The 23,934-nt window shown below is 45.2% G+C and overlaps 2 protein-coding genes across 4 annotated transcripts in view; one reads left to right on the forward strand and one right to left on the reverse strand.

Moving 5' to 3' along the window:
- DOCK2 (dedicator of cytokinesis 2) overlaps nt 1–23,934 on the forward strand; it is a 457,833-nt gene that overhangs the window by 223,213 nt on the left and 210,686 nt on the right. The gene's annotated exons all lie outside the window — the stretch shown is intronic.
- Nucleotides 1,130–23,880, reverse strand: INSYN2B (inhibitory synaptic factor family member 2B). The gene is made up of 3 exons (XM_025270821.2): nt 22,541–23,880; nt 21,337–21,411; nt 1,130–1,316 (listed from the first exon to the last, which is right to left on the reverse strand). The coding sequence occupies exons 1-3, from the start codon at nt 23,878–23,880 to the stop codon at nt 1,130–1,132; spliced, it is 1,602 nt and encodes a 533-aa protein (XP_025126606.1).

The following is a 23,934-nucleotide window of genomic DNA, read 5'->3' on the forward strand; positions in this document are numbered from 1 at the left end:
ATTATATTATTTCAGTAGTCTGCTCAGCCATGCAAGTTTGGCTGGACCCACATGTATGGGGGTCTTATCAAAAGAATGAGCCAGACTTTAAAGGAATTCAGACTTTGGGAAGGAAAGGCATTTAATACTATGATGGAAAAAATCTATCCTCATCCCCAATCCTGCTTCTTCAATCAGGTGACCATGGTCTGGTCACCAGGAAGGGACAGTATGTAGATTAATAGACTGTGAACTTATCTACAAGGCTGCAAGGATGCGTGGGCAAGTACTAATGCTGTGTTTTATCTTAGTCTTATTTATGTTTCTGGTAAGATGAAATGGACAGACAGACTGCTGGATTTCATGATCTTAAATGTTGCAGGGAAATTAATTATGGAATCTTAAAGTTCAAGCCCAAACCAGACTGCATCCATCTGCCAAGCAGTCTCAGGCCCCAGGCTGAGAAGCAGGGTGATTTAAGGCACACCCTGGAGCAGCTACAGCTGCAGGATAGTCATACTCACAGGTCCCTTCTACCCTGTGTTGTCCTTACTCTGCTACAGACTCTAAGGTACACACAGCATGAGATGACAAATCCTAGATTTGGGATCAAGGGGCTAATCAAAAGTGAAAACGACCAAGCCTCCCAGGCGACCTGGCATTGCTATGCCCTGCCCACTTCTATTGTACTCACGAGTGCCAATATTTTAGAAAACTGCCAGTTAAGATATATGATTTTTTTCTGGGTATCTGCTTAGAACCCTCCTCTGTCTCACTGCTCTGCACCACATTTTTATTTCTTTTCTTTGGGATGATAAACCCAGGATGAGCAAGAAGTGCTGAGCATCACTGAGATGTAGGGAAGTGCAATGGGGGTTTTGCCCTTGGTGGGAATCTAGATTTGAAAACTAGGATATATGACAGGAAGCTAGGCAGGTGCTAACTCGGGCCCATGAAATCCTCAGCCAGCAGGCCCCGCACTCAGGTGAGACTGTGATCAGGTGTCCAGCAGCAGCTAAACCATCAAGAAGTCGTTCTGGTTTTGCAGGTCGAGCGGCTGATAGCCTGGGGCCTTCGCTAGGAAATAGAGAAAGCCTGAGGGCAGTGGTTCCCCGCCTCAGGGAGGGCAGAGGGCATGGTCCCCAGGAGCTCATATCCACCAGAAGCACTTCTTCTTCACCTTCTTGGTTTTCCGCCTTAAGTCCTGTTTCTCGGGAACTGGAGACTTTGGTGGGGACTTTGGTGGGGGAGAGGCCTCCTCAGCTAGCTCCACTTCCTCCAGACTCTGTAGAACTTCATGAAACCTGCCTTCTTGCTGCCGGAAATCATATTCTACACTGAAAAACACGGAGAGGAAGGAAGGAAAGTAAATTCAAATCAGCACATACTGATTGAATGTCACCAAGTGTCCAACAGACAGAGAAGACCCTGGGCTTTGGGATCAAGTCCCAAATGCTTGGGTGCCTGCTTGCTGTGTGACCTTGGGGGAACTATGCAGTCTCTCTGAATCTCCAGTTTCTCATTGATGGAATTGGCATGTGTAATACCTTCCACTTAGGGATGTTTCTAAGTTTAAATGAAGCACATAACATGGCAGCCTAATAGTAGATGGCCAATTAAAGTTGTTCCAACCTCTCTCTCACATTTATTTAATGCTCCTGATTGTTCATTATTTTTATATACACTTTAAGCATAAAACTGCCTCATAATATAATGTTTAAGTAATACAGAGAAATATGTGATAAAACGAACAACTCAGTTTCCTTACCCATAAAATGGATCTAATAATGGCCCCTGTCTCAAAGGCTTTTTTGGAATTAATATGTATATAGTGAGGGACAGAGAAGCCTGGTGTGCTGCAGCCCATGGAGTCACAAAGAGTTGGTCATGACTTGGTGACTGAACAATAACGAATCTATATTAGTTAAGTGAGAGAATATAAAGGAAGAACTTAGAGCAGTGCCTGACAGACAGTAAGCCAGCTTGGGGTGTCCAGTGAGAAGGTGCTGTCTGGGGGCTTTGTTAGTCACATGTGACAATCATGACCTGCCTTTTCAGCAGCATTTACTCTGATCCTGTGTCTCTAGGAGGTGATGTGGGCATAGAGGACCAGCTCAGTGTCTGTTTAATGACAGCCCCTTTTCAGCCCTTGCTGGGTAGGAGGCTTTGACCAATCATGACACTTCACAAACCAGCACAGGGTTTCTCCTCTTCTGGGTGAGACATTTCCTTCTCCTCCTTGCTAAACAAGGAGAATGCACCATCTCTGTGACTCTGCTTTTCCCCCACCTCCCACACTCCCACGCTGGCTCCTCATCTTTGGGCCCTCTGAGAGTTCTAGCATGAAACCATGTAACAAACACAGCTACAAGCTTAAGAGCCTTCTCACAAGCATTCTGGCTCTGGCAGCTCCTCTGTAGGTAAATCTCCTAGACAGTTAAGGGCAGAGGCAGCCCATACACAGTCTGCAGAGATGTCTGCAGGAGTCAGTCTTTGTGGCCCGGCTCTCCAGGCTCTGAGAAGGCTGAGCCAGACTTACAAGACAGGCTGACCATCCCTGATGCCACGGGCCTGATTCCCAGGCCCTCAAAGGTCAGGGGGAGCCTGAGCACCCGTCCAAGCCAGAGCTTCGGCTCTTCGGCCTCCGACTCTCTCAGCCCCTGAGGACCCTGGTCCCCAGAGGTGCCATGTTTACCTCGCAGACCTGTGTACAGAGGAGACCATGGAGTCTGTACGTTAATGACTCCAACATATACACATAAAGTAACACAAAGAGAAGTGGTGATCAGGAGATGCCCATTAAAGGGGGATATTTAAATATGTCTGTATTAAGGAATCATATGAATCAGCACAAGTGTAGGGCTACCCAAGACTCATTGTTAAGTAAAGAAGCAAAGCCAAGAGCCAGATATATTAATAGTAATAACATCAATGGTGATAATAAGAACAGTAATAGGGGCTTAACAATCATGCTCAGGGACCATCAGGGATGGGTGTTTATTTGTATATATTTGAAAAGCTTCCTCCAGATTTTCTTCTCTTAACTTGCATCCTTTCACTTTCTGTGCCTCCCTGGTCTCCTCTATAGGGACATCCTCATGGATGTGTGATTTATATAATGGATGTGTAACACAGCCTGTGTTTTTCTAAGCAAAGCTCCATGACTGATTAACTGTGAGATGGTGGCAAAGTCATTTCTCATATTCAAGCCAAAGTCTCCTCAACTGAAGAATAAGCATGGTGCTACTCATGGGATCTCAGTGATGTATAAACAATAGAATGCATATACAACACTCAGTTCAGAGACAGATACCAACAAACATCAAATGATATTCAGCTAGTCATTCAACAAACATTTATTGAGTATCTCCCATGCAGCAGGCCCGCAGTTAGGTACCAGAAGTGGGGTATTAAACACACAGACAGATAGACAGACGTTATCCCTGCCTCTTCACACTGGTAACTAGTGACTCTGCGTCCTTAGTAACTGCTAGCCAACATCAAGAGCTATTCAGTTTAGTTCAGTTCAGTTCAGTCACTCAGTCGTGTCCAACTCTTTGCTACCCTATGAATCGCAGCATGCCAGGCCTCCCTGTCCATCACCAACTCCCGGAGTCTACCCAAACCCATGTCCATTAGAGATATTCTAACCAAAGCTCAGAATTTTGCCAGATCACTGAAGAGAAGTATCTGCAGACACACGCTAAAGCTCCCACTTCCTGGTAGTACATCCTGGATGTACTACCCAGGATGTGCCCCTGTTGCTCCTGAAGCTGGGGTGGGCTTCTGTCACCACTCCCCACAGCTCCCTCTCCCCAGTTCAGATTTAAGGAGATGGGTTCAGAGGCTGGGGAATCATTATCTCTGGCAACCTCTTGTTGCTTTAAGGAAGGAATCCAAAACAATTAATTGCAAACCCTGATTCTCACCCTCTGTTGTATTAATTCACATACAGAGAACATCCACATTCATAGTTCTCCTGACTCCTGAAATAACCCTGCCTCTTTCACCAAGGCAGAAAATTACCTTCATTCTAGAGCATGGGATAGAGCCAAAGAAAGTAGGCACCCTCTGCTCATTCTAGGAATTTCCTCAGCTTTTAGAGATAGGAAATTCCATCCACCCATCATCTTACCATCCATCATCCATCCATCTGTGCATCAAACCATTCCTCTATCCATCCAGTCAGCCAGCCATCTAACCTTCCATTTATTCATCAACCATCCATTCATCCATACAGTCATCTGCTCATTCATCTAGCCAGCCATCCAACCATTCACCCATTCATTCTTCCATCTATCCATGCATTCAAGCATCCATCCTGTTTTAGGCCTGACACTGCTCAGTTATAGGGACACAACAATGAGATAGAGATGGGGATGCTGCTTTTGTGGATGTAGCTTCTCAGTGTATGATACAGGTGATTAAACTAACAATTGCTTTAAAATCTGTCTTGTATATATCTCAACAACCCCTACTGTCCAGCTCTTCATCCATATATCTCTACCAAATTATATGAACATACACACAAACCAGCTTCCTTCTTCTCCTTATATGTGACATTTCTCTGATTTCTTAATTCAAGCAACAAACAGCCAAAACAAAGCACCCGAGTGTGTCAAGACTCATCAGTCCAGTTCAGTCGTTCAGTCATGTCCGACTCTTTGCTACCCTATAAATCACAGCACGCCAGGCCTCCCTGTCCATCACCAACTCCCGGAGTTCACTCAGACTCACGTCCATCAAGTCAGTGATGCCATCCAGCATCACTGTCGTCCTCTGTCGTCCCCTTCTCCTCCTGCCCCCAATCCCTCCCAGCAGCAGAGTCTTTTCCAATGAGTCAACTCTTCACAAGAGGTGGCCAAAGTACTGGAGTTTCAGCTTTAGCATCATTCCTTCCAAAAAATCCCAGGGCTGATCTCCTTCAAAATGGACTGGTTGGATCTCCGTGCGGTCCAAGGGACTCTCAAGAGTCTTCTCCAACACCACAGTTCAAAAGCATCAATTCTTCGGCTCTCAGCCTTCTTCACAGTCCAACTCTCACATCCATACATGACCACAGGAAAAACCATAGCCTTGACTAGACGAACCTTTGTTGGCAAAGTAATGTCTCTGCTTTTGAATATGCTATCTAGGTTGGACATAACTTTCCTTCCAAGGAGTAAGCATCTTTTAATTTCATGGCTGCAGTCACCATCTGCAGTGATTAGACTCATAACAGTGCCCTAATACTGATTAGAAAAAAACAGTGCTTTGGGTATGTTCAAATGTGTATAGAACTGGCAGGCCTAGAGACAGAAGAGCCAGGAGACAGAATGTTAAGTCTATCTCAGCTCACAAGGTAAAGCACAGCACACTGGGGAGCTCAGAGAAAGGGCTCTTGCGTGTAATTCTCCTGGGTTTGAACGGAGGCAGTGCCATTTACTGGCTAGGTGACCTTGGTCAAATTGCTTTTCTTTCTAAGACCCAAACGAAAGTAGAGGCTCTGCAGCAACCTTACCAGGTAGTTGTACAGAGGGGGACAATAACAAGGGGAGTGTCCTCAGGTAGATGGGGTCTCTGCCCACTCCACCAAGTCTTTTGTCTTCCTATCTCAGGGAGTGAATGCCTCACCTCCTCACTCGTGCCTTTGGCCCTTCAGTAATTGTATACCTTGCCAGAAACATCAGTCTTCACCGGCTCCCCCCACACACCCCCCCCCCCGCCCCCCCCCCCCAGCCATGTACATTCAGGGAAGAATGCACTCTTTATATTTCTATGGAAACACCACAGGTTTCCATTATAATCACTGGGACTTAGGGATCTCCGCAGGTGCCCCCACTAGTCTTGACAATTTAAAGGGGATTGAAAGTGACTTTCTTTTCAAGGCCAGACAAATAACAGAGTATAGAGAACCCTGTGTCCTTTGGAAAGAAATTGATTAATGTTTTTTAGGCCAAAGTAATTTATTAACATAAAGGAAAATTGTCACTTTTCTTCTTACCCATCCTTTTGACAAACTACTGTTTAGTTTAGAAGGGAGGAGAAGGAATATATTTTATTTTGGTCGCAGCTGCCTTATAAATGGGCAGGGGCAGTGCCCTCTCTCATCTGTCTTTCGTTTTGAGGCTGGGTAGAGAAGAGGAGATCCCCCTCAACTTCCCACTTGGCTAACCCACACCATATTCAACAACCTCTTCTAAGAGGGATTAAAATGCCTGCTTGAGAGAATTCAAGCAAACTTTTAGCAGAGGGTTGTTGGCAGATTCTAGAGAATGGCTGCTTGCCTTGGGTTTGATATCAAGATAGAACACCAATGACTTTTCCAACCATCCCCCCCTTCTCTCTCTACCTTCCCACCCTTATGTATTCTCCATCCACAGGAAGTGCTAGGTGCTTAGTTTGCAGAGAACTCTGACTCACAGTGGTGGGGGGTGAGGTGTGGGTAGCAGATAGTGCTCAAGAAATCATTACAATACAGGACTCAGGCCCAGAACCATTGAGATAGTTTGGAGCTTTCAAAGTCTATAAGGTTGGTTCTCTGAAGATGCATGAAATGCCTGACTCCTGATCAGGGCTGCCCAGTTCACTGTCTGGGGAGTCTTAGAGCCACTCCCAGACAAGAGATCTGTGCATGGTGCCACTTTGCATTTAGAAAGTGAGATGTGTGTAAACCGAGAATACAAGCAAGCTTGAAGTCTTCCCTCTTGAGGGCACCTCACTAATCTAGCTGACAGATCAATGCTTCAGCCATCATGCTAGGAGGTAGAAAGCTGGAGAATGTTTTTCTAGGTAATTGGAAGTAGCAAGAGGCCTAAGTCATGGCTTGTCTGAAAGAAGAACTAGTGAGAAGCAAAGAGTAGGTAAATGTGTAAATGCATAAAGCAAATAAGAGTCAGATTCCAGATATAGCATCTTGGCTGGGCAAAGAGAAGTTGGGTGAGACGCAAGAAGAAAAAAGTTTAGACAGAAATAAACAATAGAAACCTTACTTTTATATAGCACTTTCAAACTGCAAACATACCAGGTCTGCATTTTCATTTTATCTTCATGATAGCTCAGGAATCTAGGAATGTTGTTTTCCTAGATTCTGGTGAAGGGAGTTACACCATGAGTCAGGATCAGAATCTCAGCTTTCTTTCCTGACCCCTAGTCCTCTCTCCTAAAAAGGGATCAGATGTTTTAGCCCATGGCCTAGCTGTTACCAGGGTCTACTCTAAGAAGAAAATGATGTAACTAGAGAGTATAACTAGAAAACCCCAATCACAGAAAGCTAATCAAACTGATCACAGCCTTGTCTAACGTAATGAAACTATGAGCCATGCCTTGTAGGGCCACCCAAGACAGATGGGTCATGGTGGAGATGTCTGACAGAATGTGGTCCACTAAAGAAGGGAATGGCAAACCACTTCAGAATTCTTGCCTTGAGAACCCCATGAACAGTATGAAAAGGCAAAAAGATAGGACACTGAAAGATGAGCTCCCCAGGGCGGTAGGTGTTCAATATGCTACTGGAGATCAGTGGAGAAATAATTCCAGAAAGACTGAAGAGATGGAGCCAAAGCAAAAACAACACCCAGTTGTGGATGTGACTGGTGATGGAAGTAAAGTCTGATGCTGTAAAGAGCAATACTGCATAGGAACCTGGAATGTTAGGTCCATGAATGAAGGTAAATTGAAAGTCAAACAGGAGATGGCAAGAGTGAATATTGACATTTTAAGAACCAGTAAACTGAAATGGACTGGAATGGGCGAATTTAACTCAGATGACCATTGTATCTACTACTGTGGGCAAGAATCCCTTCAAAGAAATGGAGTAGCCATCATAGTCGGCAAAAAAGTCCAAAATTCAGTACTTGGGTAAATCTCAAAAACGACAGAATGATCTCTGCTCATTTCCAAGGCAAACCATTCAATATCACAGTAATCCAAGTCTATGGCCCCACCAGTAACGCTGAAGAAGCTGAAGTTGAACAGTTCTATGAAGACCTACAAGACTTTCTAGAACTAACACCCCAAAAGGTGTCCTTTTCATCATAAGGGACTGGAATGTAAAAGTAGGAAGTCAAGAGATACCTGGAGTAAAGGCAAATTTGGCTTTGGAGTACAAAATGAAGCAGGGCAAAGGCTAACAGAGTTTTGCCCAGAGAATGCACTGGTCAGAGCAAACACCCTCTTCCAACAACACAAGAGAAGACTCTACACATGGACATCACTAGATGCTCAATACTGAAATCACATTGATTACATTCTTTGCAGCCAAAGATGGAGAAGCTCTATACAGTCAGCAAAAACAAGACCGGCAACAGACTATGGCTCAGATCATGAACTCCTTATTGCCAAATTCAGACTTAAATTGAAGAAAGCAGGGAAAACCACTAGACCATTCAGGTGTGACCTAACTCAAATCCCTTATGATTATACAGTGGAAATGACAAACAGATTCAAGGGCCCAGATCCGATAGAGAGAGCGCCTGGAGAACTGCAGGCGGAGGTTCGTGACATTGTACAGGAGGCAGGGATCAAGACCATCCCCAAGGAAAAGAAGTGTAAAAAGGCAAAATGGTTGTCTGGGGAGAGAAAAGAAGACAAGCTAAAGGCAAAGGAGAAAAGGAAAGATATAAGTATCTGAATGCAGAGTTCCAAAGAATAGCAAGGAGAGATAAGAAAGCCTCCCTCAGTGATCAGTGCAAAGAAATAGAGGAAAACAATAGAATGGGAAAGACTAGAGATCTCGTCAAGAAAATTAGAGATACCAAGGGAACATTTCATGCAAAGATGGGCTCGATAAAGGACAGAAATGTTATGGACCTAACAGAAGCAGAAGATATTAAGAAGAGATGGGCAAGAATACACAGAAGAACTGTACAAAAAAGATCTTCACGACCCAGATAATCACGATGGTGTGATCACTCACCTAGAGCCAGACATCCTGGAATGCAAGGTCACATGGGCCTTAGGAAGCATCACTGTGAACAAAGCTAGTGGGGGCAATGGAATTCCAGTTGAGATATTTCAAATTGTAAAAGATGATGCTGTGAAAGTGCTACACTCAGTATGCCAGCAAATTTGGAAAACTCAGCAGTGGCCACAGGGCTGAAAAAGGTCAGTTTTCATTCTAATTCCAAATAAGGGCAATGACAAAGAATGTTCAAACTATCGCACAATTGCACTCATCTCACACACTAGTAAAGTAATTCTCAAAATTCTCCAAGCCAGGCTTCAACAGTACGTGAATCGTGAATTTCCAGATGTTCAAGCTGGTTTTAGAAAAGGCAGAGGAACCAGAGATCAAATTGCCAACATCTCTTGGATCATAGAAAAAGCAAGAGACTTACAGAAAAACACCTACTTCTCCTTTATTGATTATGCCAAAGCCTTTGACTCTGTAGATTACAACAAACTGTGGAAAATTCTTCAAGAGATGAGAATTCCAAACCACCTTACCTCATCCTGAGAAATCTGTATGCAGGTCAAGAAGCAACAGTTAGAACCGGACATAGAACAACAGACTGTTTCCAAATTGGGAAAGAAGTATGCCAAGGCTATATATTGTCACCCTGCTTATTTAGCTCATATGCAGAGTACATCATGTGAAATGCTGGATGAAGCACAAGCTAGAATCAAGATTGCCCAGAGAAATATCAATAACATCAGATATGCAGATCATACCATCCTTATGGCAGAAAGTGAAGGGAAACTAAAGAGCCTCTTGATGAAAGTGAAAGAGGAGAGTGAAAAAGCTGGCTTAAAACTCAGCATTCAAAAAACAAAGATCATGGCATCTGGTCCCGTCACTTCATAGCAAATAAATGGGGAAACAATGGAAACAGTGAGAGACTTTATTTTGGGGGGCTCCAAAATCACTGCAGATGGTGACTGCAGCCATGAAATTAAAAGACACTTGCTCCTTGGAAGAAAAGCTATTACCAACCTAGACAGCATATTAAAAAGCAGAGACATTACTTTACCAACAAAGGCCCGTCTAGTCAAGCTATGGTTTTTCCAGTAGTCATGTATGGATGTGAGAGTTGTACTATAATGAAAGCTGAGTGCTGAAGAATTGATGCTTTTGAACTGTGGTGTTGGAGAAGACTCTTGAGAGTCCCTTGGACTGCAAGGAGATCCAACCAGTCCATCCTAAAGGAAATCAGTCCTGAATATTTATTGGGAGGACTGATGCTGAAGCTGAAACTCCAGTACTTTGGCCACCTCATGCAAAGAACTGACTCATTGGAAAAGACCCTGATGCTGGGAAAGATTGAAGGCGGGAGGAGAAGGGGACAACAGAAGATGAGATGGTTGGATGGCATCACCAACTCAATGGACATGAGTTTGAGTAGGCTCCGGGAGTTGGTGATGGACAGGGAAGCCTGGTGTGCTACAGTCCATGGGGTCGCAAAGAGTCAGACACAGCTGAGCAACTGAACTGAACCTGGGTCCTTTTAGGTGAGGATGCATGGTAATTTAAATGAAGAAGAGGTTGGATAAAAAGGAGAAGAAGAAGGACTATCTTTTATGGAATGAACTCTATTCCATACATCATACTACAAATTTATTAGTTCTCATGCCTCATGTGATTCTCACAGACCCATGAGATAAGCATTATCTTCATGTTACAAATGAGGAAAATGAGGCAAGAGGAGGTTAAATATTCTGCCAATGGCACATACTAGTAAGTGACAGAGCAAGGATTTGAGCCTAGACTCTCTGGCTCCAAAGCTTGTACACTAAGATTCACAGCACTGAAAGAACAGTAGTGTTCAATATGTATGAGATCCTGGTTACCAAATGAGTGTGGGATGAGATGGTGACCCCAGCCCAGTGCACCTAAATGACCTCACATCTCCCTGTGGAACAAGACTCAATGTGGGCTGGGCCACTGGAGGACCCTTCATGACCCAGGCGACCAGCCCACCCTGCCATAGCATTTCCTGATTGCAAGGCTGTCCTGACAGGGAGGCTGTGTATTCGGAGAAGACAGACGCCCCATCAGAGGCTGCGTACTCAAGGTGGTGTCTGGGCTCCGCAGTGTTGGGTCTGATTGTAGGCTGCTGAGTCCTGCAGTGGCCCTTTGCTCATCCTTCTCAGCAGGTGGGTCTTGCTCTTTTATCAAGAGACATGGTGACAAACCATAAATCCAGACACTCTAAGCAAGTTGGCTGAGAAACTAATGATCCGTGGCATCTCCCTGAAGACAAAACCACTTGCAAGTCTCTCTCTACCTCTTCATCTCTGTTGGAGTGTTTCTGTGGCCCCTCTCACCACAGAACCCAGGTGCACCACGGATTTATTGACCTCCTGCAACTTTCTTTTTAAAAGAATTAGCTGTAAGAATCAATGGGTTCAGCGAGGGTGGTTGGGTTCCTGTCCACTTGGATAAATCACACCACTTTGGAAAGTGTCTCTGTGGATGAATCACAGTCTGGGAAAGTAGAAACTTTAGATGGCTTTTTTTTTTTTTTTTTAATTTTCCCCAGCCTGGAAGGAATATTGTTTCTAAAACTTCCTCCTAATGACCAGTGTGCTCATTATTTATAGGATACAATTTTAAGCTTCACAGATCACAGCCATTTCAAGCCAGCAAGCACGCCCCTTCTCCTTGGGCATCTGTGCTGACAAGTCCCCGGAGAATTGCAGGTTCTCTTCTTGGTGCATAAATAAGCAGGGCCACGCTGCAGAAATCTCCCTGCTGATCACCATCTGTGGGAGAGGTCTGCACTCTGGGTGCCGTGGCTCTGTGTTGAGAATGTCTTCACATTAAGTCCTCAGAAAGGGAAGGCCATCTCAGAGAACTGTAGTACGAATATTCAGTGATGGTGCAAGGTGAGAAGGTAAGAGGGGAAGGGATAGGAATGCCTTCTGAAAAAGGGACTGGTTTAAGCCCTAGCGCTGGTGGATCCTGGACAAATCACATGACCTGCCCAAGTCTCCGTTTCCTCATCCATAAAATGGGAATAATAACCAGCCCCATTTTTAAGGGTTCTTGGGAGTCTGAAAAGTGATGATACATGTATGCTGTTTAGTAAAACGCCTGGCACAGTGTCTGAATCAACAAATAGTAACGATTGTAGCATTAACTCGACAGAGAAATAAAGATTGGGTCATTCTGCGGTCAACTGTGTTCCGCACGCCAGCAGCCATCCATTTGTTATTCCTGTGAAATTCTCAGCATGCTTGATGTTATATTTATGGCATGTTTCAGCCTGTTTAGCTATTAATGCATTAAAATCGGTTTCATTTTTATTGCAGACAAATTGCTGATGCTATAAATCCTCTTCTTTCCCCTTCTATTCGAGGGAAAAGAAGCAAGGGGGGAAACATACCGAGAGAAATGGAAGCTAATGGCAAATGTCTGGGAGACCAAGCTGTCAAGGCTCAGAGAAGTTTCCACAATATCCCTCAAACTTTATGCCTGTTTTCAAAAGAGACAGCTTGAGCTGTGTTTGGTGGCAGTTGTTTGAAGGGTTGCCATTAACATTCATGTTCCTGCATTTGAATTGAACACTGATCAGTCCATACTGCACTGACATGACAGCAGCAAAGGCATCTGTGATTACTCGAAGGAACACACATTACTATGCTGTGTGCTTTGTAATTACTTTTCACTGCAGACGTCACTGCTGGCCAGACAGAGGACTGTGGCTGGAGACAAGGCTCTCACAGTTCCCCTGGCTCCACACTGGGAGAGCATCTTAAACAAATTCACAGACCTAGGTATATAGCATGGCAACCCACTCCAGTACTCTTGCCTGGAAAATCCCATGGACGGAGGGGCCTGGTAGGCTGCAGTCTATGGGGTTGTGAAGAGTCGGCCGCGACTGAGCGACTTCACTTTCACTTTTCACTTTCATGCATTAGAGAAGGAAATGGCAACCCACTCCAGTGTTCTTGCCTGGAGAATCCCAGGGACGGCGGAGCCTGGTGGGCTGCCATCTATGGGGTCACACAGAGTCGGACACGACTGAAGTGACTTAGCAGCAGTAGCAGCAGCAGGTATATTGCATTTCTAGTGAAATGCCTTTTTCTCTGGTTAGGTGATAGCTTTAAGTGGCAGGCAAGGCCAAGGCCCAGTGGCCAAACTACTTAACCATCAAAGGAAACTCAAGAAGGTTCTCGCACCTCTGACTGCACGACCCCAGGTGACTCATGTAACCCTCTGGAGCCTCTTTCCTTAGTTGGATGAAGATTTGGCTGGCCTTTCTCCTACAGGGCACACAGCTGTATGGCTTTGCCCTGTCTTCCAGAGAGACTCCTTATGATAAGTTCTGAACGTCGGAGCAGTGAGGGGGCGCAAGAACCGGGAGGCTGGTCACCAGGGACAAGGGGAGGTGCTGGCAGCAAATCTCCTTTTGTACCTCCCTAACTTCTGCCTAGCTCGGAGGATCGCAGCAGTGGAGGAATCAGTAATGATAAAAAAAAAAAAAGGCAGCCTATGGTCTGTAGAGTTTGAGGAAATGAGAGGATTCTTCACGCACGTGCCCTGGGTCAGGAGCCTGCGTGACTACACCTCCCTGAAGTGGTGTGGGTGACGTGGGATGGCACTCTGCACGCCCACCCTGGCAGGCATTTGTAATTGCTCCTCCAGGACACCCCAGAGGAGAGTTCCTAGCATCGGGGCTCCTGGCCTGGGAGCAGAATTGGGCTCTAATTGGTCTGCACCTTAATTGGAGGAGGAAAGTAATCAGGGATTACTATTCTGTTCCTGCTCTCAGATGAGGTCTGAGGAGCTGGGAGGTGTGGGAGGAAGGAGAGACTACAAATGAACACCCTAAATAATGCAAGATGAGAGCCTGGCCCCGACGTAGACCGGCAGAAGCTTGTTTTCTCTTCTCACTGCAAATAGGAGGCATCATAAGACACGCTTACTCTGTGAGCAAGCCCCTCTCCTTTCCCTTTCCCTTTTCCTCCACCCTCACCTGTGCCCTTTAGTTAGGTCTGTCCATGACCACTAGCCCTGTAACTGAAGCCAAGCAGAAAGGTAAAGCATCTCTCCAATGATGCATTTAAAACAAAAGCTAGTTTCTGGGCTAGTTTATGAGCAAGAGCTTTCTATGTCACAAACATTTCTAGTAAATCGACTGCCACCACCTCCTCTCAAGACTCTGACTTTACCTAGTTGAATGTTTCTCAAACTTCTTTGGGATCAGACTTTCCTGGGAGGCTGGCTGTACCTACAGATTCCCATCCTCTTCCCCACCTCGCTGAGCCAGGAGGTTTGGGGCTTGAAGACCAGCAACAAATATTCACAGATACCTAGGAGACTGCTGCAGATGGCCTGCTATCACTCTTGAGAACACCATTTATGTCCTGTATCATAAACACAAACCCTAACTATGCTCTTGGCCGAAGATAACTCAGCCATACAACATTCCACTGAGCCCTGATAACCCTCAAGCAGGCCTGGCCTCTGAAGGCAGCATGCCATGGAATCTGACCAACAGGCAGAGAGGACTAAGTTCCAATCTTGATACTGCCATTTATTAGTTTCAGAATAAGTGTTCAAGTGCCTCTCTCACTCACTCTCAGTCTCCATTGTCTAACATGAATAACATGCAAGTCCCTGGACCCCAGTTACCTCGCCTGTAAAATGGGAGTATTTTTATCTATCTCATCTGGTGGTTGGGATCAGATATGAAAACAAAAAGCATTTGCAGTGACCAGTAATTGGTGCATGTGTGCATGCTAAGTCACTTCAGTCGTGTCTGACATTTTGCAACGCTATGGACTGTAGCCCACCAGGCTCCTCTGTCCATGGGATTCTCCAGTCAGGAGTACTGGAGTGGGTTGCCATGCCCTCCTCCAGGGGATCTCCCTGACCCAGGGAGCAAACCCACAGCTCGTGTGTCTCCTGCATTGGCAGGCGGGTTCTCTATCACTAGTGCCACTGGCAAGCCCCAGTAACTGGCAGCTCTCATTTCTTTCCCCTAATTTTCATCCCAACAGATCCTTGTCTTCCCTTAGCTGTCAGAGTTGTAGAAATCATCAAAGTCAAATAAACCAACCTCCAATTAGATGTGAGCAGTTTATGAATTATGAGGATTTAATCCAGGTGCATTCGTTTCCTACCACTGCTGAAATGAGTTACCGCAAGTTTAGTGGGTTTCAGTTCAGTTCAGTTCAGTCACTCAGGCGTGTCTGACTCTTTGCAACCCCATGAATCACAGCACGCCAGGCCTCCCTGTCCATCACCACCTCCTGGAGTTCACCCAAACTCATGTGCATCGACTCAGTGATGCCATCCAGCCATCTCACCCTCTGTCGTCCCCTTCTCCTCCTGCCCCCAATCCCTCCCAGCATCAGGGTCTTTTCCAATGAGTCAACTCTTGCATGAGGTGGCCAAAGTATTAAAAAAAAAAAAAACATGAATTTTACTCTTAGAGAGCCAGAGGTCAGAAGTCCTCCAGAACTGTAAATGAAGGTGTCAGCAGAACTGGGTTCCTTCTGGCATTTCCAGGCGAGAATGCGTCCCTTGCCTTTCCCAGCCTGTGGAGGCTGCCCACCTTTAACTTGTGACCACGTCACTCCTACCTCTGCTTCTGCTGTCTCACCTCCTTCTCTGACTCTCCCTCTCCTGCCCTCATCTCTCCCTTGTAAGGGTCCATATGATTACATTAGGCTCACCTGGACCCTCCAGGCTACTCATGCTGTCCTCTAAGATCCTTAATCACACCTGCATTGTCCCTTTTACCAGGTCAGGTGATGTATTCACAGGGTCCAGGAGTTAAAGTGTAGACGTCTCCTGTGGACATCATTCTATCGACTACACTGGGTTTTGATGTTTTACTGAGAGACCCTGCAGATCTAGTGCCTTAGCTCTTTTCCAAGGAACTCACTGGTGCGGTTCAGACACTGTAGAAGGGAGACGGGATGGCCTGGATGGAGTGTTCATTTTTCCACAAATCAGACTTTGCTTTCCTACCATAGTCGGTACAGAAGTACTGGGCAAGAGGGTTGGAAGTCCATGATCAACAAGGATCTCAATGTCTTGTGAATTGCAACAAGTTCTCTGAGTCATCACAGGAAGACTTGATTAGGTTCCATCTTGTAGTGTTCCGGGTATTTGAAAATTGGAAATCCATGTACTACATTCAGTCACTGTTTGATTCAGTTCCAAGAGATCTACTGAGACCTGCTGCACAGAAGCCTTCCTTCCCTAATACAATTATTTGATTAATTAAGACCTTCTGTTTCCCCACCAAGGGTAGGGACACACAAAAGTTGTCACACTGATTTGACTTTGGTTGTTGTTTAGTCACTCAGTCGTGTCCAGCTCTTTGTGACCCCATGGACAGTAGCCCTCCAAGCTCCTCTGTCCATGGGATTCTCCAGGCACGAGTACTGGAGTGGGTTGCCATGCCCTCTCTCCAGGGGATCTTCCTGACCCAGGGATTGAACCTGAGTCTCTCACATCTCCTGCGTTGGCAGGCAGATTCTTTGCCACTAGTGCCACCTGGGAAGCCCACCTTGACTTTAGGACCATCTAAACAGCTGTCTCAAGCCTGCCACTGCTTTTCATCCTCCACCCCACCCCAGTCAGTATAGCTCTTCCCTTCTTTGAGGGTTCTACTGATCACTAACTGTGTATTAGACACTGGCCATGACTTTGAGATACTGGTCTTCTGCTGTGAAGGAAAGAAACTCATAAACACTGTGTTGCAATGTCATAAGAGAAATAGTATAGCAGAGGAATGTGCTTGCCAAGGGGCTCCTTCTTGGGAAGGAGTGAAAGGCTATTCAGAGGAACTGGCTTTTAAGCTGCAAGGCTACAAGTTTTCCAGATGAAGCAGAGCAGAAAAGGCATTCCAGGAAATTAAGAAACTTATGTATGCTAGAATACCCAGTATTTGAAGCCAGCTGAGTAGTTCACTGTGGCTGGGAAGAGATAGGAGACCCAGCAGTTAACAAGGTTACTGTCACATTCCAAGGGCCTTGAAAATTAGCTAAAGGGAACAACAGGCAGTGGGACAAAATTGGTTAGCAGGGGAGTGACATGATCAGATTCTACTTTTCAGTAAGTTAGCAACCTGTGTGAAGAATTACTTGGGACAGAGTGAAAGGGACCTGTGGCAAAAAGGCCAGTTAGCGTTTAAGTGATGAGGACCTTTACTGTCCAGAGACGAAGGGAATGAAGCTAAGGGGCTGGATATAGCAGGGAGAATCAGTAGCCAGTTTGATGTGTGTTGTAAAGGAGAAGAATGAGACAATGTGGACCATGGTTTCTTTATGAAATCATGGTCAGCAGTGCTGAACAAATAAGAAATGTAGGAAGAGAATTTTGTGGAGGAAAATATGAAATGTATTTTGGTATATGGTTAGGGTTAATTTGAGGTACATTTGAGATATCAAGATGGGAAGATTCGTAGGTAGTTTATACATATATATATATGTATATATATAAAGAGAGAACACTCATTAAAGAGAAGATAGAGGAAGGTGATGTCACTGATATTAAAATCCATGAGTGCCATTGAAGCCATGAACAGAGGCTGAGGATAAGAAGAGGAGACAGCCTGTCCAGGAAGACCCCTGAACAAACAAGAGCTCTTCTGTCATCTCCTCCTCTCTAGCACCTTTCACATCTTATGTGGCCAGTCTCTCCCTTCGTCCATTCAGAATGGTTTAGTTTGCTGCTTGCTCTTTATTTCCATTTCCTAAGAAACACACCTGGATGATAGGAGAAATTTTTTCTTTCTGAGCAAAACTTCCAATTCTTTTCCCTTAAAACATTTGAGACATTTTAACTTAAACCAGATAGACGTTTTCCTGGGAGCTACATCCATAAAATAAATGCATGATCGGTGTAGTCAAAGACCTCCAAAGAGGCTCCGTGATTATTTTTTGAGTGACTGTGAAGATGAAGTGCAGGGAGATATGGCTGGAGGAGCAAAAACTGGACTGAGAGAAGGAGGAGGGATGTGGCTTGGAGAGAGCCATGACCTTGAGAAGAGGAAAGGAAGAGCATTCCTTAGGGCACTGTTTTCCCAAATTGTAATCGCTGTTTATTACCTGCAAGGTTTTTGTGAAACTCCCCACACCACTTGCACAATTATGTACTTAATTTTTTCTCTTTAAATCAATTCATTCTTTATACTAAAAACATGTATACAAAGCAGGCAATATATCTTTTGAAAATGAGACCTGCATAACAGTGAATATATAGGAGAGTTAGTTTTGAAAGTTAAAAGCTTCCATAAAGAATTAGAAATGATTACATTCTGGTTAGGAACTGTTGCTTGCCCATGGCTATGAACTTGAAACATGCTCACTTTTAGCAAAGAACTGTGATAAGTAAGTGTTAGAAAGGTTTTGAAGACATTCTAGCACCAAACTCAGATTTTTCCCTCTAGGTAAATCAGAAGAATTGAAATCAATTTGAAAAGAGAACAACCTTCTCACTAAGTGATTCCATGCTATTTAATTTTGAGTACCACAGGAGGCATTCAGAAACCCTCTCAGTTACTTGTCCTAGGAGTAATGCTAAGGAGAGGTGAGGAGAGTGTTTGGGAACTAAACAGCCTGGAACCAGCTTGAGTCACAGGGCCAATTTCCACCCCATTCCCTTGAGTCCCACAGCAGTCAGAGCTCCAAGGAGCTTATTCTTCCTGGTGTATGGAAGGTCCTGAGAGTCACGCATGACATCTCTGGGCATCCATTTTGGTGCTGTTCTCCTTGGGAAGGGAGGATCTATCACAGTGTACCTTAGAAAGAAGAAAGCCAATGAGGCTTTGAGGAGCAGTGGGCCAAAGACTCCTTTTGAAGCTGAGAGAATGATTCGGATGGAACCCTTGACCCCACTTGTCTTGATGGAAGCAAGTAGCATAGCCATAGCCTTCAGCTGATGAAGCCACTTAGAAAACCGTATGGATTGCTAACTTAGTTACAGCATCTCCAGGGAAGAAGACCCGGCAGGCAGTCCATGATGCGCCCATGTGCTTTATGTACAGTGACATGCACTGGCGTCCATCCGTCGTCAGAGAGAGAGCCTGCAGCTGCGCAGGGCCTGGGGATGACTATTTCACATCACTTATTTATTAGTTTACAAGATCTGACTGTGCAGGACACAACACAGGGTTTGAAGTCATTTGAAATGTTTAAAAAGAAAAAAGAAATGACAATTCTCATCTTCCCTCTGTTACTATTACTGGGATGTTGTACTGATCTCTTTGCTTTCGTCAGACTAATTGCCTGTTCCTTCACAATGGCTTAGACACAACGATACAGAAACTGTCTGGGAGAGCAGTCTGGCTTTGAATGGTAATGAGGGGTAGATGCATGCAGTGGCTGCTCTTCTTGGAAAACTGGAAAGGGATGTGTAAATGAAGGTTTGCCAACCCATTCAAGGGTGAATTTAGACTGTTTACTTGGGACATTTGAAGTAAGTACTAGAAAAATGTAAATATTCTCATACTGGTTGGAAGGTTATAGTTTAGGCAAATATTACCACTTTTAATTCAACCTAGAACACCAGAATGTCAGAACTGAAAGGGACCATCAAAACCATCTAATCAAAGGCCTTCATTTTTCAGATAAGGAAACTCAGAGGCCAGAAAGGATTTGCCCAAGGCCAGGGCATGAAACTCACAGAAGACAGGAAAATGATCGTTTGTCCCTTTAACTTACAGAAGCTAAATAGAAAGTCATCTTAAGATAATAGGAAATATATCATTTGGCTGCTGGGAAAAAGAGACTTTTCAAACTTTAAATGAAAGTTATTTAAAAAAATATCTGTATATATTTTTTTGTTTAGGAGGAAAAGATTCTGTCCTCCCTGAATCTAGACATTTAATGAGTTTTGTCCTCCTGGTGATAGGAAATTTGCTTAAGATAGAGGATATTTTTAAAAAAAGAAGGAACAAAGGTAAGCAATTGATGAGACTCCTTAATTATTCTTTCCAATGCCCAAGCCTTTTCCAGAGCTCCCTTTTAAGAGGAGATATTTCACACTAAGGTAAAGGGCATATTTTTGTGAGATCCTGGAGCTCCTGGTATTTGATGAAAACACTTTGTGATCCTGTGACTTTTAGGTTTAAAGAATTGACAGTTCAGTGAGAAAATGTCCAAGACCTCACCTGAGGCAGGAGCCCCTGACTTCCTGCTGCCCATCCCTTGCTAGGGTGAAATCTCAGGATTCTACTGGAAAGAGTGAGACATTAAAAACAAACACACACAGGCAAACCAGTCGGGCTTCAGTGTGCTCAGACCCTAGCTGCCTTTCTCATCAAGAGAGAAAAGTAATAGAGAAAATCACACTATATCCTTTTGTCAAACAGAATTAGAAGCCATCACCTGAAATGACCGCTTTCGACCACTTTTGCACCGTGCTGCTGAAAGGAGACCACCAGCTAAATGGGCATTGAGCGATCCAGTAATAGCAGGAATGAGTGCCTAGATTTGTACAGAAGTTTACTGTTACAACCTGGAGAAGGCAATGGCACCCCACTCCAGTATTCCTGCCTGGAAAATCCCTGGACGGAGGAGCCTGGTGGGCTGCAGTCCATGGGGTCACAGAGAGTCGGACACGACTGAGCGACTTCACTTTCACTTTACTGTTATGAAAGGCATTCACATGTATTTTCTCGTTTATTCCTTATGGCAACTCTCAAGAGGAGTAATTGTTTCCACTCTGCAGATAAGGAAACTGAAGCACACATGTTAGCAGATGTAGTTTTGGGGATTCTGACTCCTAGTTTAGGGCTCCTACCACTGTACGACGTTTCCCTTCTGTTTCTTCTAAAAGTTCACTCTAAGGCAGCAACCTTGCCTCTTGCTGGAAAGAAGCAGTGTGCTTAGAACTGAATATACAGTGCCTATCACAGTTCTTGACATATTGTAATTGCTTGGCATGTGGTAGTTACTGTGGAGGGGTAGGATGTGCGGTACAACAATCAGGATCATAAATAGGGCTTGGTGTCAGAAAGATATGGATCCGAGTCCTGAGTCTCGGAATATTTGCTTTGAGATCCCCTTCAGCTCTCTGAAAATGCTATGTGTGAGTGGGGCCAAAGGACTAAACTTCCCTGGGGACATGAACGCCTACTTTAAGAGGTGTTCTGTGAAGTGAGATACAAAGGGACATGCAGAGCTTAGCAAGGTGCTGGTGCTTAGTGCTCAGGAAGGGGAAGGGTGATGATCTCAAAAGGATTTGCTCATAGGCCTTATTGTGAGGAAACAAAACAATGCCCTCTTTGAAATGCCCTCAGATGTTAACATTTCATAGTCAAACAACCTTGTTTTCTTTTTTTGTCTTATGTATCCAAAGGCCTTCTGTCTTTGCCCCTCTCTTGACTTTCTGCATCTAACAGAGATTACAAGAGTGTTCCGTGGACCCCGCAACTTCTGTGCTCTACAGAGCAGGTCTCAGCTGTGGCCAGGTACCTGTATATGATGCATGCCGTGTTCTGGCAGGTACTGCAATTGTTGAGATCTTGGCCAGTTCGATAAAAGTTGCGCCTGCAAAATAGAGCATTTGCTAGATAAATCTATGGGCAAACGCCCCCTGGGATGCACACATCCTACAGACTCATTTCCTGCAGCACAGCATTGTCCTTCTCATGATTTCCAAAGTCTGAAGTTTCATGATCATTGCAAACAAAGAAACAAGAAATCCATATTAATAGGATATCACGTTTCTAGAATGCTTTATAGATGTTTAAATACTTTGAGATCTGGATTTTCTTCATGCTGACAATAATCCTCTGAGATGGGTCAGTTATTCTTACCCCCACATGATAAATGGGGAAACTGAGGGACTTTGCAAATGAGTAGAGGAAGATGATTAAAACTCCTGATCCCTTTAGGTCAGTACATTTCTCCCTGTCTCATCGCAGTGCTTCTCTCTTGTAAGGCTATGTTGACTCTGATTCATAGCAGCAAATGCCAGTTAATTAATTCTTCCTTTTCCTACCCTTTGGTTGATTAGCTTTCACTATTCCTTTTCCTCAGTCTTTAGGGAGCACTGTTTCAAGGAAGGAGCATCCCACACCTAGACAAATAACTGCCTTCCTGTCCTCAGACGGATGCTGAGTCACCCAGGAAAGCATTCTGGAGCTTCTTTCTCTTTGCGGAATTATGATCTCATTTCAGTCCCTACCTCGCTGGTCTATGATGGACTGGCTCAAGCCTTCAAAGTGGTCAGTGGAGGGGAAGGTCAACAGTAAGCTTTGTGGCTACCTCAAGTCCTCTGTGACAAACACACAAATAGCTAAAATACTGTGCAAACGTAGTAACTCCCTACAGGGATAGGGTTGGGGCAGAACCTGCTTACTGTCATTCTCCCCTATCATTACTGACTGGACCCACATCTTAATAAAAAGTAACTTTTGACCCTGCTGCTTCATTGTCCCCTTTCCCCAATCTGTTGTCATTTGGAAATAAAAACCAATCATCATGGAAATCCACCTAAGCCTACAACCCAATGAAACCCAGTCCAAAGAAAGAGAGACCATTGCTTATAATTTGGGAAAACGATAGAATTTCAAACAGTTTGGAGACATTTTACTAATGGAAGGCAAGGGTGTCTCTCTGCCCCTATCCTCCCAAATGACTTTACCCTCCCTCCACTCCCCCAAATCCACCTTACCCTTCTGTGAGAGCTCGAGCTTTCTCCAAGTCTTGAATTACGTTCAAAAGGACTTTAATTTTCTCTTGGTTTGAGTGCAGAGACTCCTCCACAGATTGCAGCCTGCCCTGGAGGTCGCAGAGCTCGCCCTGCACCAGGTGAATTGGGTTAATCCCGCCAGTCACTCTCTGCTGCTTGGTCTCCCTGTTGGGGAGAGAGGAGGGGAGGTGACCGCTTCCTGGACAGTTCTGAAGCTCTGGGATGTCTGACTTGATGGGGTTCTTTGCCGTCTGCTCCTGGCACACAGGGGCAGATCCTGACTCACTGTTAGTTTGAAGTGACTGCAGGTCCTGGTAATTGTTACTCAATGAAGAACAGTCTGAAGCCCCCCCTGTTTGGGCTGGCTGACTCTGGGAGCCAGGTGGAGGGGAGCTGTGAGTCCGTGGATATGAGGGAGCACACCTTTCCTTTGACCTAGATGACAGAGGGCCAAGGTCTTTGTCATTGGAGTTATCTTTGGGCAAAAGCAATTCAGGTTGCAGGTTCCCTGTGCCAGGCATGTGACTGGCTCTACTGGGGGCATTTAAGCAGGAGGGGATTCTTTCTGAATCTGGTGGCAGCTCTCTTCTCCCGTCACCTGGATGCCTGTCAACCGAAGGGGGTATGGAGTTGCTCATCTCAGCAGATCGGTCTGGGCTCAAAGTGGACTCCCTTCCTGCCCAGGTAGGACTATGGTAAATATCATCTGGGACCTGAATGGCAGCTGTTACTTTCTCCAAGGCTCTCCATGTCCCAGCTTCAAAGCATAGGCTCACAGGCCCATTGCTTTGCACCTTGGACATTCTAGGGAGAAACGGGTGGGATACCTTGACCCTTCGAGGCCCATCCTCAAGATGCTGAGCCAGCCGTAAGTAGGCAAGGTCAGAGGACACAATGTCCTGCTCAGAGAGACTGCCGTTCACCTGGATGGCACTTTGGGATGCTGTCGGCATTTCCACCAGGGACTTGCTAGCTGTGAGTCTCTTCCTTTTGAAAACTGGGAAATGCTTCCTGAGACTGGGGGACGTTTGGATCGCTATGTTCCGAAAGCCCCCTGCCTTCTGGGACCTGGGAAAGGAGAGCGAATAGGTGGGGAGGTGATGGTGCCTGGAGGCCTGAGTCTTGCCCATTACAGCCGGGTCCTCAGACGTCTGGACATCCACCTCAGCTAGACCAGGCGGAGTCTTACTGGTGCCATCTTCCTTGAATCGGACCTGCTGAGATTTGCTCCTGCGGTGGTGAGGTTGCTTCACCAGCTCCACAGACTCTAGACTGTTACGTTTCAGAAGCACAGGCCTCACTTTCATGCTTTGCTGGGCCATTGAGCCTCAGTTGAAAGGATTAGGACCACACACTTCTCCTGGGCACATTTCCTT

Source organism: Bubalus bubalis, chromosome 19, assembly GCF_019923935.1.
Source record: "Bubalus bubalis isolate 160015118507 breed Murrah chromosome 19, NDDB_SH_1, whole genome shotgun sequence".
Lineage (NCBI taxonomy): Eukaryota > Metazoa > Chordata > Mammalia > Artiodactyla > Bovidae > Bubalus > Bubalus bubalis.

Coding starts and splice junctions, on each gene's coding strand:
- INSYN2B (XM_025270821.2), bottom strand. CDS start 23,880: ATGGCCCAGCAAAGCATGAAAGTGAGGCCTGTGCTTCTGAAACGTAAC. Junction 21,412..22,540: donor GCTCGAGCTCTCACAGAAGG/GTAAGGTGGATT, acceptor TCTATTTTGCAG/GCGCAACTTTTATCGAACTG. Junction 1,317..21,336: donor ACGGCATGCATCATATACAG/GTACCTGGCCAC, acceptor CGTGTTTTTCAG/TGTAGAATATGATTTCCGGC.